The 20,112-nt window shown below is 42.2% G+C and overlaps 1 protein-coding gene across 1 annotated transcript in view; it reads right to left on the reverse strand.

Annotated features, from left to right (window-relative positions):
* Positions 1-18,070, reverse strand: part of NXPH2 (neurexophilin 2) — a 40,561-nt gene extending 22,491 nt beyond the window's left edge. Inside the window, exon 1 of the mRNA XM_052793760.1 lies at positions 17,762-18,070. Within this exon, the coding sequence (XP_052649720.1) occupies positions 17,762-17,815 (54 nt within the window). The 5' untranslated portion in view covers positions 17,816-18,070. The remainder of the gene's footprint in view (positions 1-17,761) is intronic.
* Positions 18,071-20,112: the final 2,042 nt, after the last annotated feature.

Here is a 20,112-nt window from a genome sequence, read left to right on the forward strand (position 1 = left end):
CTATCTAGATTTTCTCAATTTAATAATTTATCTCCAAGCCCTTAATATGTAGGACGCAAACTAACAGATGATTAAAAATGCAAATCGTTTCTGCAGGAGCAAAAGTTGTTAGTCTGACTCGAAGCATAGGCTGGCAGTTCTACCTCTGCGCTTGCTATCTGTAAAACACTGGCTGAATTCAGAAAGATGAGATTTACAAAGAATTACAAATCATCTTCCTGTGTCTGCCTGAAGCATACATTATTTCTATATCTGTGGGTATTGCTAAAATGTAACACAGCAAAGAATACAATAATCAGTATTTTAAGCAAGCTGGTCTTGAGTTTTTACTCAAAAAATGGGGCTAACCCACACTAATGCTGTTACCAACATTTTTGCTGAATCTTACACACTGCTGATGTAGACTTTGGGGAAAATTATACCGTGTTCAAACTGTATAGGGATAGAGAAAGATGGGAGAATGAAGCAGTTCTTACAGGACTGGTGCTCCAGAGTCATCAAGAAAGCACACGTTGCTGCTCCCCCCTGGAGCATCCTCATCCGCAAGGAACTTTTCCAATACCCCAGAAGCACATTTCCTTCTGCCTCTACAAGGCCATTCTCTGCTGCAATATTGGAAGACCAACCTCAAGACCTACCCTTGTAAGTAAAGCTTAGATCTCCTAAAGAGACTTGAAGTGAACCATCATGTCTTTCTAGTTAATTTAGAGAAAAAATTGTGAATGACAACTATTCCTTTGCAGCAGATTATTTAAAATTTGGCTTAATGATCATTTAGCATCCATCACTAAACAAAACCAGTGCTGCCTATCTCAGTGATATAGTATTGAACTCCAAGGGATGCATTTGACTCTTGCACAACTAAGTGCAACTAATTCAAGTCCTCTGAAGTTTTGATTCTATTCCCTACATAATCCTTACTATCAGTCGCAGAAGATGATTCAATCAGGGATCCCCTGAGTAATCTGAACCCATACATAGTCCACAGGGATGGATGGGTATCATTCAAGTGTGCTGAAATTGCTGGCTGATGATATTATGAGGCTGTTCACTATCACGTTTGAAAGGTTTTGGAGATTGGGGGAGGTCTCTGATGATCAGGAAAAACCCAAATGTAGTGACCGTTTTCAAAAAAGACTAAAAACAATCCAGGAGATTACCAGCTGCTCAGACTCACTTCAGCCCCTGAGGAAATCATGGAGCAAATCCTTTCTAAAGTCATATCTGGGCACACGAAGGGGAAGATGATGACTGGGAATAGCCAGCATAGATTTACCACGGATTTACTAAATTTACCATGCTTGACTAAACTGATTGCCAAATATTTATCAAAAGACTAGATCTGTGCATGAGGAGAGAGCAGAGGAATGTCATCTACTTTATCAAGGTTTTTGACACAGTCTCCCAAGCATCTCTGTCTCCAAGCTAGTATGTTACTGCCTGGACAAGTGGAATACTGTTTGGGTGAAAAAGCAGCTGGACTCAGGCTCAGAAGGTACTGGTTAATGAGTCGTACCCTAACTGGAGGTCAGTAACAAATGGAGTCCCATTCTTCTGTAAGACTATAGATTGAATTCACAGAGGGATTTTGTAGGCTTAAGTTTTCATAATCACTATCATTACTGAAAAGTTTTGACGTAGTTTGCTGGAAAAAACAGTATAAACAAAATAAAACCCCCAAAAACTAATCTTCCCAAAGAAGATGATTTAACAATCTTGTTTGCTTCAAATTTCATTATAAGGTTATTTTCAAAAGATACTGTTGAAAATTGTTGCTGTTGGGTTTGAAGAATCTGAAGGAGGGGTGTTATTAAACAAGCAGCATTTCTGTATTAATGAAAATGTAACTTTCAATTCAACAGACACTGATGGGTGCTGAGTATTTAAGTTAGCTTCTTCCTCTCAGTATTAGTAGTATGCTTTTAACCCCTAAGGCCCATATTTTTGCCAGCAGTGCAATATCACTGGGAGGGTGGACTTCCTTCACCAGGTTAAGCAAGCATGGCTACCAGAAAAGGCACTGCCGTTGCCTTCCTCCCACTCTTCCAGTACATTGGCTTTCTTTCATCAGAGAAATGCTTGTGCCAAAATGCTGGATATGATCCATTTTAAAAAAAAAGAAAAATTCCTAGCAGCTTTATTTTTTAAACACGATGACTCAAAGTTGATTATCTCAATTATAAGCTTTGAATGGCAGCATATAAATGAATTTAGCAATTTTTTTAACTTGTTTCAATTGTACACATTCCATGAAAGTCATATTTGTATCGTGTGGTAGACTTAAAGGACAGCTTTCATCTGCTAACTTCCCAGGACATTGTCTTACATATATAATTGAATGTGTCATAGGATGAGATGTTCTTCCTTGCTTGGTAATATAGCTAGACACGGACTGCTTCCTATTTGAATTGTCTGGAAGATAGTGCACTTCTTAAATAGATGGCTCAAATGTGTTTTGAAGAAAACAGAATTATTTTTTGCCTGATAGACTTAAAAAAATCCCAGTGCAGACATACGATTAGCACCATGTGAAAGAAGCATTTATCTCAAAAGTTAACTTTTGAGAATTGTGTTTATATTTACAAAGATAAAAAAAGATTCATTGTGATCTACTGACTTAAATCTTTCACCCTACACGTGGATGTAGTATAACAGACCCCATCGCTTCCAGGATTGCGACACACCATAGAGAGGGCTCAACCAGTTGGTCGCAGAATTGATACCGCAATCAGCAAATGAGCAGCCAGATCAAAAAAAAGAGGCACATTTATGTATTTTTATAAGTTACATCAATCAGTTGTGCTTATTTATACTATCCTACAGAACATTAATAAATGAATAGAACATTAATATACTTTTACAGCAGTGTTATTTTTAAAAGGAAAAAATTTTTTGGAAAAGCTCTGATGCATCTACTATTAAATTTGTGCTGAGGGGGATGAGACTGTTAAACTACTCACCTTGCAAACACTATTTAAAATTGACAAAGTAGACCCTAGGAAGGTTATTCTGTATCTTACCCTCCAGGGTCAATAATTCTACACTTGGAGCCTTCCGCTGAACTGATTTGTCTATATTTCAGATAGGCACGCACCTTGATGTTTCTAACCAAATTGATGAATTTCTCCCACACATTTATTGTTCTTATTTCTGACTACTGCAAGAAAAAATAGCAGCTTGTCTAGCTCTTAACGGGAAGTTTATCTATTAAAGATGATGACTTGTATGAGAAACAGGAGGTGGTTCCAGGTAAAAGGACTATTTTACAGACTACTCCAAACGTATTTCTTTCAGGAATAGGAAATTTGAAGCAATATTAGGTTTGTATCAACAGAACATGCGATTTTTTTTTTTTATAGCATGTTTCAGAAGCTTTTCTTACACACTGACAGCTACAAAGGTTGTCACTGCTTGCAAAGAAACACGTCCCTCAGGAATTTGTGGGATATGACTTTAATCAGAAATTAGAGACTGAGCAAAATATTTAGGTATACAATCTGTTTATGTGCAATTCCTGCTGTTATTTTTCTTTTCAGCCACTACTGTACTTAGTCCGAGCATTGTAGATGAAGCAGAAGGCACCCCTGAAGAGTTTGCAATGGAAGCAATACATTGGGGAGATTGGTAATATTTCTGGCTAGATACAAGAATGTTCTCCCTGAGCTCTGAGCTGATCAAAACCACGTTAACTGTACTCCTACCTTTTGGTGTTGTGCTTGTTAACTTGTGCATAGTGCTAATATAGTCACGTAGTTCACATCTTCAGAATATATGCATAGCATGCATAGTATCCTGTCCTCATGGGCTGACTGCTGATGTCCAGAAAAAAACCCAAACTGCCTAGATAATGTGCCCAGAGATGGATAAAAAAATTTGGTAGTGAAAGCATTGCAGTTTGAAGTAGAAAAAATATTCCAAGAGAACGTCTTCCTCCTGAATCTAGCCCATTTTCTCTATCTGCAAAATTGCCAAATTCACCAAGAGCCCTCTATGCCTAAATGGTATCTTTTAACCCTAGCCAGTCAGGGTTAAAAGGGTCAGCGCTGCAGATATCTTTCCATTAAGATGTTCTGTGAAAACCAACAGGAAAGAGGGAAGAAAAAAAAGGCGTAAGTTACTCCAAATACACATGACCCGTAGAAAAGATCAATAAAGAGGCAAAACTTGCTGTGACTCACAATGCTAACATTGTAGCTCTTTGAGGAAAAGGCCCCCAGGAACAGGCAAATAATGCAGCCTAAAGCAAAGTGTCTCAAGAGTCATAGAAAAGAAGATAGCTAAGCATAACAGGAAGGAATTAGAAAAACTTTGTGTATAGTATTAGGAAAAACTTACTAAACAATACGATACCATCAGCCGTGAAACTTCCTAGGGATTGTCATGGGACCCTCTAAGAAAAGCTAAGGAAGAATACTGGGAAGTGTTCAGAATGAGCAATACTACATCACAGGAAGATATTGGGTAGCTTTTCCTGGTATCCATCTGCTAAAGAAAACAACGAAAGAGCAGGGAGAGGTTGAGAGACAGTAAGTACAGTTTTTCCACAGGTTCATAACAGATGCCTAGGTCCTAAATCTGTAACCTCTAAAACCACACTGTAAGACACATGACCCAAGTAGTCCTTATGTTTTCAGAATGCAAATTCCCTTTAGGTTGTTTTGGAGCACCTGAGCTCCTAATCCATGTATGGGCTCTCTTGGGATACAAGTCTAGGCATTTTCTTCATCGATTTCTGTTGAAGGATCCGATCCAGGATGTGGTTTTCACTCACATTTGACTAAGGTCACAGAAAGATAAAAATACTTGCAATGATGCCTCCACTGCTTTTTAGTTTAGTTTAGTTTTTAGTTTTTTTAATCCAGTGGCTCCTTGCAGGAGCAAGTACATCTTCTGGTAGGTGTGAGAGGAAAGTCACTTTCCTGCTCTCACTGAATTTGAGCATACATATCCCACTTCCCACCAAAAAAAAAAAAAAAAAAAAGACCAAATTTGTACTTATTCTCTTTCTTCCTCCAAAAGGTAGATCCAAGCAGCTTTCAGTCCCTTTGAGGGCGGGGACTGAGCACCCTCCTGTAGAATACTGCCTACCTTGATAAATATGATACTGTCTTGAGAGATGCAGGCTCACTTTCCCTTCTGCTACCCTAATTAGGGGATAAGCACTGACTTATTTGCACAGAGAGAATGGAGATGTTATCACCTATTTATTCATTAGTCATTAAAAGCTGTTCTACCTTAGGCTAACCAGCTTCCCTTAAAAAGCCTGCTAGTCTAAGTGAAAGAAGGCATCCTTGCAACCCAGAGGAAGGCTCTGAAGTTTCTAAAAGGGATATATTTTAAGCTACTGCTCCTTTCTTCTTGGGACCGTGCTAGGTATCTCCCTTCTGTGTGGGGAGCTTGCTGCATCTCATTCTCAGGCACTGTATGCAAACTGCAGATTTTTAATTCAAAGCTGTGATACAGATAACTTCTGTACTGTCTTTTAATGACTTTGAATTTTCCAGAAAAGTAGAAAAGTTCCTGACCATATTTAGTTAAGATGTTATTCTCAAACTGAAGAAATGAGAACCCCCCCCCCCCCCGTTACTTGTGTAGGTTTTCTTACCCCACTAAAATTGATTACTACTTCTTTTCCAGTTGAGTATTTTGAAGAGGAGCCTGAACCAAATGGATTATACAGTAGCCCATGCTTTCATTACAGCCAAGGAAAGATTAAGATGACTTTTGTAGCCTCTATGTGTCTATACAATAACAACCAAAACCCTGAAGTGTGGCCACCCCAGAAGTCCTGGTGAACTTCTGATTGGGATACAGGTGTGTTTTGGCTTTCAGACTAGTTTCCGTTTCAAATATTATTTTAGCCCATTTCCTAAGAAAATCAAGCTTCCTATGATGCTGTTGCATGTCAGCTGTGTGTCAGTCCCACTCAAATAACTGTTCAACCATGCTTTGCAGTTCAATCGGATCTGACAGAGCTGGTGATCTCAAGGATAATTAGATTTCTATTAAATAATTGTAATGGGTAAGACAGAAATCGGGACATAGGGCACATAGTCATAGTAGAGCAGGCTTTATTAATACCTGTGCACAGACCAGTTTATCTCAATATTCCCTGAATGCACAGAAGGATATTAATATCACTGGTATGGGACAAGTCAGTTAAGTGACTACTGGTTTGTGTTATCAAGACTACAGTTTTAATATCTAAATAGAACATAAAGTTGACTCTCCTTCACCATTACCAGCTTTATTGATATCAATTAAAAATAAATCTAGTAGTCAATCTGAACTGGACAAGACAATCCAATCCATCAAAACCCAAGAAAGATACAATACCTATTATATTTGTATTTTTCACCATATTAATCTTGTTATTGCACTAAAAATATAACTGTGCTGTTCATTGAAAGAATATTGCAAACTCACCAGAAGGAAAATTTCTGCAGAATGGTATTCTTAGTCATCATAAATTCAAAGTTAGCTATTTTAAATTCACTCCTTCCCCCATTGTTCAACATTAAGTATTAAAACCAGCAACACTGAACCTTCAGCCTAAGCAAGCAGAGTAACAGATCCCATCCAATATCCACAAAAATGTTTTGTTAAATAAAATGTGGAGTTTAAATTCCCTAGTCACAGCAGTGTTAGGCTGTCCATTGCTGATAATACATAGGTCATGCATAGCTGAATAAAAGGATTATGGGGTGAATACCATAAACTGGATCTGAGTATGAGGTATGTAATGTTTTTTCATTCTTACATTTAGAGGCATTTCATTTATTTAAAATCAAATAGGTCCTAACTCAACAATGAATTTATTCTCCTGTCAGACACTCAGCTACCTTGGTATTATTTTAAGCTAGCTTCAGTTAGGTGCCAGGAACTGGATACTGAGTTTTAGTCAGAAGAAAAATAAGAAGAGGCTCGAAGAGTGAGATGGATGAGAATGGGTCTCCCACTTTTTAAGAGCTTTAAGGAAAAACATCAGCCGTGATTTCACCAGAACTGCTGTAGAAAAAAAAAAAATAAATCTGGGATTTTGGGTTCTAGGGGGAAGGAGAGAAAGCGTAAAGAAACAGAAAGCCGCCTGTGCCCCCAGAATGCTAATGTGGTGGAAATGCAGTTTGTTGTATCTCTTGGTCTTGATCTAAATTTTACACACCACAGCTCACTGCCACAGCAAGACCTTGATAGGGAGAAGGTGTCAGAAGGGAGAAATATGGGTTTTAGAGAAATAGTACAGTGTCTATAGCACCTGCAGTTCTGTAAAATTTGCTTCTCAAAAAACAAAAGTATGACAGCCCTCACATCATGTTCCAGTCTTTTGTTTTAACAGTGGATATCCACTCAGATTTTGCCTTGTAACAACCGAGTTAAAATATGGACAATTTTAGATGGAAACATTCTAGAAGTACATAATATAAGGTAGAACTCAAAACTGATAAAGCCTTTGGATTGATCTGCTACCAGAGAGTTGGGACAGACAGCTTTCAGCAAGGGGTGAACTAATGACTACTAACAGATCCTGGAAAGGTGGCTTTAACTATTTCATTTGTTTCCTGTACAAATACAGTATGTTTTGCTTTAAATAAAAAAAAAAAAAAAAAAAAAAAAATCAAAGCTGGGCAGTAGAAAGGAAGATAGTCTTTTTGCCTGCTCCTGGCTACTGTACTTTGCATCAGGCGGGAATCTCCAGGAGGAAGAGGAAAGCAAGGAAGCTGCTGCTTCTCCCAGAGGAACTGAGCATCCTCTGCTTGGAAAAAACTTTAGGAGGATGGAGGGGAGAGGGAGAGAGAAAAAGAGGTGGCAAGCAGGCAGCTCACGGCAGAGTGCAGCTTAGAAAAGCTCCCTGGAGGGCCAGAGACTTCCTTACAGCAGAGAGGAGACCCAAGCCAGGGGAACATGAAGAAGACTGATGGATTTGTCATTCAGCACAGAAGACCGTGCAGTTTGATTCAAAATTAACTCAAAAATGGATGTTTCCAGTACTGGAAGACTAATTCAATGACTAAACTACACAGCGGTTCAGCAGCGGGATGAAGCAGAGTCTGGCATACAACTGCAGCTGTATCACAGGATTTGTCCCGATAAGGACATCAGTCTTTTCCCTGCCTTGAATGGTGACAGAATTGAAATTAGCCAATGGACAAAATTTAATCTGTTTTAAAAGAAAGTGAGGTGCAATTTAGTGAATGATTGTCACATATAAGTGTTTCAATCAACTAATTTGAAGTGGCCCGGGCTAACACACCTGATAACTCTTCAGTGGTGCCACAGTGACAGAAGTAACATTATCTACTATGAATCTTTCCGCAAAGCTGATTAGCATTTTGTTAGTTTAATGAGTGGAAAACAACACGAGCTTTAGCCTTCTCCCTGGCACACTGTTTGCTTAAGAAACTGAAGGACTGGGCTTCCCTCCTCCCTTGCTCCACATTATGTCACTCCGAAAATGTCCCTGTGCTGGCCAATTAAGATCAGATTCCACAGCTCTTTTCAGCTGCTACAGTGCTTTAATCTTAAAAGAAAAAAAAAAAAAAGTTTGAAGATTGAAGTTTCATCTTTAACTTACTTAAGATATTGCTTCCTGGCTTTTTTATTGTTTCTGAATATCTTACAGGCATTTTTACTTGCTTTTAAACTAGGGAGGCTCCAAACTAAAAGTGTATTTTAAGAGTCCATAGCAGAATAAAGTGTAAGAGAAGGATTTTGTAATTATCCCCAAATTAAACATTAAAATCTGTAAAATTCAGAGTTTAGCAGTACTATCTTCCTGACACATGGGAACACACGACTATGTGGCCTACAACCAGCAGTCGTACAGTTGTTTCTCCTGCACTTTAATCTGCATTTAAATCTAGAGGCTGTTTAGACATATTTAGGTTTAAACTTTGCCAATCTGGTCTCTCAGCAAGATATAGTGGCACTGACTTGTGATACCATATTTGACTTCCAGACTGGAGTTGGGCTGAACCTCATGAACCAAGGAGTACAGTGGGGTTTTCATGTGCTCATGTAGACCACGGCCTCATAATGCAACCTCTGCCCTGTAGCATATGAAATAAATATATTATATTAAAATATACTGTAAAGATATTCAGGGCGGTTTTTTTAATACATTTTAGGTTTTCCTCCTCAAATTGTCACTTAAAGGTAGGGATAAAGCTATTTCTTTGTCATTCACACATTCTCTTTAGTACAACCACTGAATTTCCTCAATTTCCAAATACGTGGCTCTGAGATGACTACAACCCACTTACAGTTTATTGTACTTTAAATATGTATACTTCGTTATACATTTTCTTGTCTTTTGGAGACAAAAAATACCAAACTATAGTGTTACTGCATTAAAAATTTAGATACATTAGAATTTTATCTGAGGAAAGCACGTGGTACAGCACTAACATTCAACCTGGAAAATGCATGCAGTGCCACCTAAGAAGTAATGGGTTAAAATCCTAAGCAATGAGCCACATTAATCAACATATGGTCATTCACCATGGATGCAAACATACCACAGAAACCAGCTTCTCCTCTGACAAAGTTCATCCCTGCCTCTGTCTTTGTATCAAGACAGGCCAGTGAAGGAGAGGGTCTATTCTGCTATGCAGAATATTCTTCTGGTCTACTGCAGGTGAAGTTGAGAATTGTGCCCTGAGGCTCTATTTTGTTACGCTGAGCCAGCTTTTGTTCCTTCGGTTTCCCAAAATAATGACGGCACACACGTAACACATCTCGACTATAAAAGTACCATGAAGTCCAACTACAGAGTACTATAAAATTACTGTTATATACCTATTCTGTACTACAATTTCTGAAGGTTTCTTCTTCTAAGAACCACCCAACTGCTTGGAGTAAGGAGAGGATTCAACCTGGGAATACCTTGTATGGTTAAGGCTGCCAGTGGTGGAGGAACACACTCACTAGTAACAGCTACAGCTGAAGGCTTGAGAACAAATCACTGGCCATGAGACCCTCTAAGCCCCATGGGGGACAGCAGGTCCAACTTTCCAAACACATGTAATGAACAACAGAAGCAATCATCAGGTGCTTGCAAGGAGGAAAGAGCCAAGCAGCCTTACAGGAAAAAAACTTCAAGGTCCCATATTTTACCCTCCTGGGCTGCTAAGCTTTGTGGTTCCCCATCCCCCTTCATGGGATGAAAACAGCAACAGTACCCAGAACTGCTCATGGCAATCACCAAATTCTTGCACTTGTACAATCAAACAGATGGAGTAAGTCAGAGAGCTCAAATCTTCCTTCTTTGTTTTCCCCTACTGAGGGGCTGGTTGGAAAAATCCCACTCCCAAATTCTCTCCAGTGGGAAGAGTAACAGGCAGAAAGGACCCACCATGGCCTCTCACACACAGAGCTTGATGTTACTGTGGGAATATTCCTTGTTACTGTTGGTCTGCCTGTCCCTCTCCTCCTGCGTAACTGCTTAGGCTCACTCCACCTGTCCACAGGGCTGTTTTACTTCCATCATCTTCCCCCCTCTCATATTCACCTCTTTCTTCCTCACCAAAGTCCCAGTGCTTTTTTTCTTCAGGTCAGCCTCAAGCATAGCCAGCTCCTTCTCCATCAGAACCATAAAAAGCCCTTAAATCTACATAATAACAGAACAAATACAGAAGCACTTCTATGCACAGAGTTTTATTTTCCTAGATAATGGATACAGTAAGATGAAATTAAGGTTGTGTTTATACTGGTGATTCATGGTATTAGAAATACCTGGTCATCACCAAAAGCACGTACTATAAAGTCAGGAAATTCTCAACTGTTCATAAACATAAAACAAACACGCTGGAGCTGGAGAAGCAGAATTAGAGCATTCAAAGTAGCCTCAACTTTGCACTGTAATGACACAATAACAAAAATTGGTCCCAACGCACATAAAAAACTGATTTTAGAGACATTAGATTCTTAGTTTTATTTTTTATTTCTCCCTATTCTTTCATTTTCACTTCCCTGCTAATAATAGCTTCTATTACTACCAATCGTTGGGATCAAAGAGAAAACCTATCTCAAGAACTACAGCTCTTACAGCTTTTTAATTCTACCTTAAATTACAGTCAAGTCATTCAAATTCTGTATTTACAGTAAGCGCTGCCATTGCAGGGACAGCAGAGCATGGTACCAGCACTGAAATCTCTGCTGCAAGGACAAAACTACGTAGTCTTAACTGTGAATCCATTGCCATAGCCCTTTATTTCCTCTCCACTCTTAATTTGTTTCCTTGTCCTTCCAATCCTGAAACAACCTCTTTGTTAACTGCAACTGAGCTTATAGCTGACACAGAGCGCCAGCCTACAAGGAGATTCCCTACAGAAAAGGGATTAATGGTGTTTTCCAAGTCCTGACCTGCAAATCTCATAGGTTTTGTGAGATTCATCCAGAAGCTCATCCACCTGCCCCTCGTCCCATCTCTTGCTCACCTGGCAGAGTACTGACAAATCCGGTATTTCTGCACAGGACCCATAGCTTTTCCAGCACCCCAAGTGCCTGGTATGTGGAGTCTGAGAGCAGGTGAATGTTAGGGCTCCAGCCCGTGCTCCAAGCTGCGAGGTGGAGACTCCTGGGCTGCAGCCTGATGTTGAGGCTCCTCCATCGGTTCCTTTAATGCAGGGTGTATCCCAAGTGCGTGGCTCGATGTGCGGGCATGATTGTGTTGCCTGACTCTGCACAGATGCTAGCATATTTTCAGTGCTACGATGGTACCGTAGTAGTTTCTGAAGCATGTACCAGAAGGAAACAACTGATAAATGGGATGAATATAGATAAGTGTATCAGAGAAAACCTGCAAGTGTGAAAAGTGCTAAAGTGGGGGAAAGGGACTCTAAGAGGGTGAAACATGACTCTCATGGCCTTACTTAACAGTACTGACGCTCTGCTGGAAGCAGAACCTACCTAGCAGGTCCACCCATTATTTTCTTTAACTCCGATTCTTTAACTACCTAAACAAACTACATAAACTACAGCTACATGGTAGGAAATTGAGAGAATGAAAATGGAACGGAAACAATGAATGGGGTTGGGGAAATACACACAAGTACATTTAAGATTTGAAGTGAAAGGCCAAAGCTGCCCCAAAATAGGATGTTTGGAAATCAAGTTCAGGATGAATTTGTAGTAGTCATGTGAATGGAACTTTCACTTTCATCTTTTCCAGTTCTGCAAGTTTTGATCTAGTAAAAATTTCAAGGCCGGTATTTTTGCTTTATAATGGGTATAGCGAAGTGGTGAGTTAAAGAGGTGGGCAAAAATCAGGACTAGCAGACAGATTCACAGAGCAAATGCACTGTCCTGTGAAGTACACATGCTTCTAAACAGTCACTTATCACAGCAATTTTGTGATTAAGGCAAAAATCTCTTCCTTTTTCCTCACTGCATTTGGTTTCAATACATTGACAAGTACATGTCAAAGGCTCAAAGAGACAGTCTTCCCTGAGCACCAGAACAGCTCTCTGTTTGAAGATGCAACCCACACCTATGGAATTACAGCTTTTGTCTTAAAACCATTCAGCACAGACTAACACTGATCCTTCCTTATTGCAGCTATTTACCAGAAGCCCCCAAGAATTACCGTGTCTTACTCAATACTTGAGCCAAACACAGGTTAACACCTCACAGGCTAGGCATCACTGGCAGGGTTACTGCCCAGCGCTCATTTCCCATGCTGTTCCATGCTGAGCAGCTCTTGCTTCTCCTCATACATTTTATTTATGAAGTGTTGATTAAGGGTAAAATTTTTAACACTATAGGAGGAATTTGGTGCACCTAGAGCAGAGTGGCACATCTCTGATGCCCTGAATGTGCAGACCAGCAAGTGGTTTCTGCTGCTCCCTTTCGATCCACGTACTCGAGTTCCCTTCTTGCAGAATCCAAGGCTCAGGAAGCAAAACAGAAAGGTGGGACCGATCAGTGCATCCCAATTTAGTGTTTGGGCTCCACCGATCTTTGTTTCGCTTGCCTGTTGGTTACACTGCGGTACCAGTAAGGAGAAGTACTTACAGCACATCTCTGACATGTAGCTCTCAAAGTGCTTTACAATGGCAGAAAAATACTTTCCATGTTACAGATGGAAAGACTGAGATTTGGATTTTACATGCCTTGTGCTAGGGAAGCCTGAGGTATCTTGCGGTCTACTGGACATAAATCGAACAGACTTGCTGTACAGATTTTAAATAGGATCTATAAAATTTCTGCGCCCTAGTCAACCTACAAATAAACTGAAAAATATCAGTCACCAGTTCTACAGAACTGGGTCAAAAGATGTGGCGTAAGGACAAGCTGAGTTTACTGTTGCATGTTAACTTCCTCACTAAACCTAGCCCCATCCACCTTAACACATAACTCCTCGTTCAGGATAATAAATTCTTGAACTGCTGAAAACCAGCATTTGTTGAGCTGTCTTCAACTTCAGACTGCCTGCATTCCTTGGGTTACTTACATTACTTTATTACACAAGAATGAGATGTAGGCTTACAATGCCTACAGCATCGAGAAAAATACCAAAATAAACCAAATGACACGTTGGGACCAATATATTTCATGAGAAAGATCTCCCTGAAATTAAGAGGGATGGAATTTCATCTGTGCACTTCAAGATGACCAGAGGGAAGCGTTTACCTTTCTGAAACAGAGTTGAGAGTTTTGCATGGTCCCTATTTCTGATTCTCACTGCGAGGGCATGTGATGTAGACCATGTTTGCAAGGCTACGGAGACAAAATTAAAGTAGCCAGGAGGAACACACCTCTGTGTTTCTACGCCTCACATAGCATACATATTTTAAATGGAAATGCAGCTTTATCTCAGTTTTCAAGCTATTTCTGCTTATGAAGCAATATGTCTTGCACTATAGCAAGTTATAAATATTCCTTCTAGCTCAAGTTGTTAAGAACCTTAAATTCTGTTTAAAAAAAAAAACCTCTAAAAATTTTGGCTTCATTGTCTGACAAATTGGTTTTTGTCATGGTTAAAAATTTTAGCCCTTGAAAAGTCCAAGACAACCAACCTGTCACTGAATTTCACTCATATCAAATGCTATACTTTAATCTTGGTGGAAAAGAATCTTGAAATAACATACTTTGCCTTTTTTCCTAATTCTTTCTCATCTATACAAACACTATTGGGAAAAAATTATCTGCTTTTAAGTGTTTGTAAATAATTGATTCCTAGGTTTCTAACATGGTGACAGCTCTGCCCAATGACAATGTTAGAAGAGAGTTTCTTGATGGGAATGCTGATGCAACTTTAACTACAGGCACTAGAAAATGCTGCTGTAATCCTTTCTTAATTTCAGACTGCAGAGATGCAATAATAAACAAATAGTTAAGGTGCCTGATTACCCAGGTCCTGTCTGTGAGTGTTTGACTGTAACTATAGCTTGCCAAGACAAAGGGAAAGTAGTGGCTATACTAGCTATCTACAGCTGAAGCAAACTCTGCTTCTTGATTCAAAACCTATATACTGCCCTTATGTTTTTTTCCCTCTTTCTTTTTTAAAGGGGGAAATGTCATATATTTTGAAGACCTCATATAAGCTATTTTAAACAATGTTATGAAACATGACATTTTAAAGGTGCAAATTAATAACATGAAAAGAAAACACTGGATACTGACAGCATTTTTAATTTTTTTAAACAAGATTACTTTAAAATGACAAGTAGTATTCCCAGGGAAGTAGCAGAAGCCCCCCTCCCTTTAAGGCATTTAAAGCTAACTTAACAAAACACTAGCAGGCATACTATAAACCATATAAACCTAATACTCCAGTCTTTTCAATTTCCAACATGTAGAACTCTGCTATTTATAAAGAGATAACTAACAGGGCATTCAGCAATTATGTGACAATTGAGAAAAGCTTACTGAAAATTAATAGTAAAGCAAGAGTACCTGCTAATGATAATACAATACAATAATTTTTGGTCTTCTTATCAATAACAGCCAGACATGTAGTGACTGTGCATTGCAAATTATTATTTTGATCTATATTGACAATATAAGGTAAACCTGACTTTTAAAATGAACGCATTTATACAGAAGCAAGTTGGCACCTTAACGTGACTCAATAGCAGCCTTCCTTATTGTTTAATATACCCAAATATGCAAAGTAGTTTAAGAAATATATTTGTGCTCATGCTGCATGCATACTGGTACACCATCTATTAATCAAAACAATAATCCAGGAACATGCTACAAAAAATATATCCACACTCTATTAAGGAAGTACTAAACATGAACTTCTGACTGAACAATATTAGATACAGCATATAAATAATCACCTAACTAACATTGCTTTCAGAAATTCAGCCAGATGGTCTGCCATAATCCTTAGCATCTCCTCAAATTTGTGAAGTTTTACACAGTTTTTATCCTACATTTACACATCTTTAAGAAGTAGGTAAGTAGATACCACACTTTGGTATTTGAAAGCCAAGCAAGCTTTTGAAGTTAAATCTAATTTAAAAAGTACTTCTACTTTCACTAAAATACAGTGGCAAAATATTTTGCATTCTAGCATCTCTGATTTCACAAAGAATTAAGATTACACCATCAGGAAGGATTTGATGCCAGCATTTCTGGGTTACTAGAATGCTGCTGTATTGAAACACTGAAACCCACATTTTTTTCCTCTCTTGGCTGAAATGCTGAGCCTTTAGTGTTGTATTAATATTAACCACGTTGATGTTTGGTTTGAAAAAAAAAAAAGTCAAGAATTAGTACCACCAATGCCTGCCTGCTAAAACTGCTAATTAGATTCCAGGAAGCCACCAGTCCCTCCAAATACTGGCCAGAGAACAAAGAATAGCACAGTGACTTGTATTCAATGCATTACCACCAGCGTCAAATATTTCTCAACTCAATTTACAATAAGCTGTAACTTTAACCAGATGTTCTGGTAATAGTATGCCAAAATGTATTTACACAACTTTTTAGTAATAGATTAGCATTAAAAGGTATACCTAAAGATACCTCAAAAATATCACACATCCTCATCTTGCTTTAATTTATTCTTTAAACTAATTTATGCAAGCTGTAAAACTTAATTGACTCCAAAACTTTGCTGGTTTATATATAAAGAATGCAGAAGAAACAAATACTCCAGGGTGAGCCGAGTGCCACATCCACCTGAAAACCTGCACTGACTATGCATGATTTTTGTTTAATTCAAGACAGCAACTTTGCTTCTTCAGTCAGCCTTCACTCAAGGCACGTAAGACCACAGCAAGCAACTTCCCAACATCATCCGTAAAACCTTGGGTAACAAACGCGATCCCTGTTGATACAAGTTTCAATCAACCCCTTTGATATCTGTTTAAAAAAATAAAAAGGAGGGTGTGAGCGAGTGAGAGAGGTTGTAGGTGTGAGGAAGGAGCGGTTTTATTTAGTTCCCTTCCGCTCAGCAACTTTGTAATCCATTTACCGCTCTCTTTTCCCATCTCTCACCCCTGCGCGTTGTTTGGCTGGAAACTGGGCTGCAAGAATGTGAAGAATGTAAACAGTCTTTTATTGTCCAAAAGGATAGGAGTGTGAAAGAAATGTGTGCCTTATCGCAGGACTGCAGCTCGCTACTTCATTGCTATGATAAAGTGCTGGAGCAAAAAACATTACACGACAAGCACAATCCAAAACCGGATTAGAATTTGACATAAGCTTCCTCAAAAACTAATCAATCAACTCATGCTGTAATATTAGACTCCGGCTCTTAAGGAGGGTGTTTAATCCCTTCAAGGTTTATTACACACTCCCTATTGACTACAGTGACAAACTTTCAGATACGAGGCAGCTGGGGAAGAGAGGCATAACTTTTGCAGCACGGATCAGAGGTAATTACGGGAGTAAAAACCAAACTCCCCCCCAAACAAGTTCGAAATACCATTTCAATAATACTTGTTAAGGTGAAGATTGCCAAACTCTTTTGCCAATACAATTTTTCCTCTTTTTAACCTCTCCCGCCACGTTAACGCGAACATTAAGACCATTTGTTTTCCACCACGACCGCCCCACAACCAGGGCAATTTGCTGGCTTCGGGAGAAGTTGCGCTCTTCGCGAACCGGTCTCCAGCCGCGCACCTCGCTTCGCTTCCCTCCCCTGCACAGCTCCGAGTTTTGAAGTCTGCATTTCGCCTTGCCAGTCCCCAAATTCCCCCCTCTGCATGCAAAGGGATACGCAGCATAGCACAGGCATGTGCGACAGCCTATAATAAAAATTCACCAACACCCCGGCGTGCGCTGCAGCAAGCCGAAACTACGGAGGGAGCTTTCAAAGCGCAGGTGACTCTACCGACACAACCCGCTATGTCGTGCCCACGAAACGCTGAGGACAGCGCAAAACTTTTCGGGAACGGACAGTTTCGGGGGGTGGGGGGGGGGTACTCGGCACCCACCCACCGGCCCGCCGTGCCCGGCTCCGCGGCGGCTGCCGGCGCATCCCGGGGCACCCCCGGCTCCCCTCTTCGCTCGGCCAACCGGAGTGCCCCGCCATCCCGAACGAGCCCGCCGAGCAGCAAACGCGCGGAAAAAAAAAGCACAGACGCGCTTAAAAGAATAATAATAAAAAAATTAAAAAGCAATAAAACCAGGTGTCGGGGCTGTGGGAGGCTGCCCGCCGGTGTGGTGCGGGCTGCGCGGAGTCAACCCTGCCTTGCCCTCCACGGGAGACCGCGCCTGCCGCCCTCCCCGGCGGGAAGGGGGCCCGTTCCCCAAAAGTCTTGCGGCAAGGGGGGGGGGGCCGGGGGGCTCGGGGAAGGAGACTTACGAGCTGGAGGACGCCCTGGACCACGACGAGGGGCAGGGGCTGCAGGTGCACCATCCTGGCTGCCGGTCTAGGAGGAGACTCCCCTCACACGGGTCTCGCACATCTCCGCTCCGGGGAGGAGGGGAGTTGGGGGGGGGGTGGTAGTGGAGGGGGGGGGGCAGGACTGAGCGTAGGGACACACCGCCCCGCTTGTCCCCCCTCACGGGGCGCTGGCAGGCAGCGGCGAGACCCCGGCACTGCCGCTCCACGCCGCGCCGCGCCTCTCGGCTCCGCGGGCGGCCATGGCGAGCGGGAGGCGGGAAGAAGAAGGCGGGAGGCCGCGGCATCCCCCGCGGGGAGGAGGGGAAATCCTCTCACAGCCCGCCGCCGCGCAACGGCGGCGTGGCGGCTCGCCGGCGGCCGGAGCCCGCCGCCCCGCTGCCTGTCATGGTGCTGCCGGGGCGGAGGAGCCGCCCGGCCGGGCCAAAGTCGAGGAGAGCCGTCGTGAAGGGGGGGCGGGCGGCGCGTTCCCGCCGGGCGCTGAGGAGACCCCGCTGCCCCGGGCGGGGCGGCCCTCCGCCGGCAAAGTTTAAAGACGCGGCGGCCCCTCCTCCGCCCGCAGTCACCCCCCCACCGCCCTGCCCGGAGGGGAAAGGCGGCCCTCGGGGCCAGAGCCTGGCTTCGCCGCGGGGGAAGCGATGCTGGCGCTGCTTTCCCTCAGGGAACCTCCGCCGCCCGGCCCTGCCGTTGGCCTCCCGCTCTGGTGTAAAAGGAGAGACAGGTGAAGGGCTTGACTTGACGTTCATCCCCCACCCCGGTCCCGTTTTTATAGGAAACGCGCCGTCACAGCTCCATTTCTCTCGGGTGGATCTGCCCCCCCCCCCCCCCGGCACCCACACACGGGTGGGCAGCCGTGGTCCGTGTGGGGAAACTCAACGCGTTTCCTCTCCTCAGCTGTGAGGGGAGCCATGGCGGCACGGCTGGGCCCCGCAGCCTGCCCTGGCACCCGCCTGCCCGGCCGGGACCTTCGGCCTGCCCTGGGGACACCACGCGTCCGTCAGCTGGGGACAGCGTCCCCTCGAGTGGGCGTGGGGACGGGGTCAAGTCCAAGCAGGCTCCTTGCGTGGGGCTCGGGCTGCGCAGGGGAGCGGGAAAGAGCGGTGCTGCTGGAGCCGTGGGGCAAGCGGGGCCTCAGTAACGGCGCCCGGGCGTACTGGGAGCCCACAGGGCTGGAGGATCCGTCTCCAAAGGAGTCACTCTGAGCTTATTTCCATTTAATAACGTAAATTAATGAATACGCTCCGGACCCGCTTTTGAGGTGGGCATGAGCAGCCTGAAACTTTGGTTGCTGTGGTTTCGAGCTGCAGGAGTGACAACCTTGTAACGCGGCAACCTGGAAAGGGGAAATGAAGTTTTGAGCGCGGCAGGCCGGGGTGGGACAGAAACCCCGGCCGCGTTCGGCACACATGCCTCCCACGTGGCCTGGGACTGAAGCGGTGGCACCGTGACCCATAACGGATACGCCTGTGTCAAGTCTGGCAGTGCCAGCGTTTGCGAATCGGTAATTCATTATGTGATGTGATACGCGAGCTCTCTGCCAGTGGGCTGAAGTGGAGGTAGTGGTTTCAGCTTCCAAACCTTGCCTGTCATTTGCAGATTAGTTTCCTCTTAATTCTCGGTTGCCCCATCTCATCTTCTTACTAGGTCTGCATTCAGGTTACATTTTGACTACCTTTGTATTTTCAACCCCTTAAGTTCTTGCCAGTGGAAACAGCTTTGCAAGACCTTTCATTGCACTTGAGAGCAGCCGTGATTTTACCCAATAATGATTGTGGTTATTTAGTTGTTATATCCCACTGGTTCTTTTCCTAGATCTGCTGCTAGGTGTCTCCTAAAACGTATCATGTGGATGCAATCGAGCCACAAATCGTGTTCTCTCATTTGGGTTCAGAAAAGATGCTTGATCTTTAGCAAAGGAAACTACATATAAACTGAACAACTCTAAAACGGGTTCATTTGCAGCAGATGCAAAGATTGAGAGAAAAATCTGACATGGTGATGGTCAGTGAGTCAATCTATTATAATGTAATTCACATGGTTACTTTTTGTAGCAGTATTTAAAAGTTATTTTTAAAGTGTTTATTTTAGTGGTCTTCAACCTCTTGTGCTCCCCTTTGGTTTTATTTTTAATATAGAATGATAAGCATAAAATATGTTCGGATTTACCTATTAGAATTTAAACCCCAAAGTTGCCTTCACGTCCTGGATGGAAAATAGTTAAATGCCGCTATGCGTATGTTTCGTATTGAAAAATGATATTTTCTATGGTACTGAAATTATATTTTTGCACAAGTAAATGAACCAGTTATCGG

This window comes from Harpia harpyja, chromosome 7 (assembly GCF_026419915.1).
Source record: "Harpia harpyja isolate bHarHar1 chromosome 7, bHarHar1 primary haplotype, whole genome shotgun sequence".
Taxonomy (NCBI): Eukaryota; Metazoa; Chordata; class Aves; order Accipitriformes; family Accipitridae; genus Harpia; species Harpia harpyja.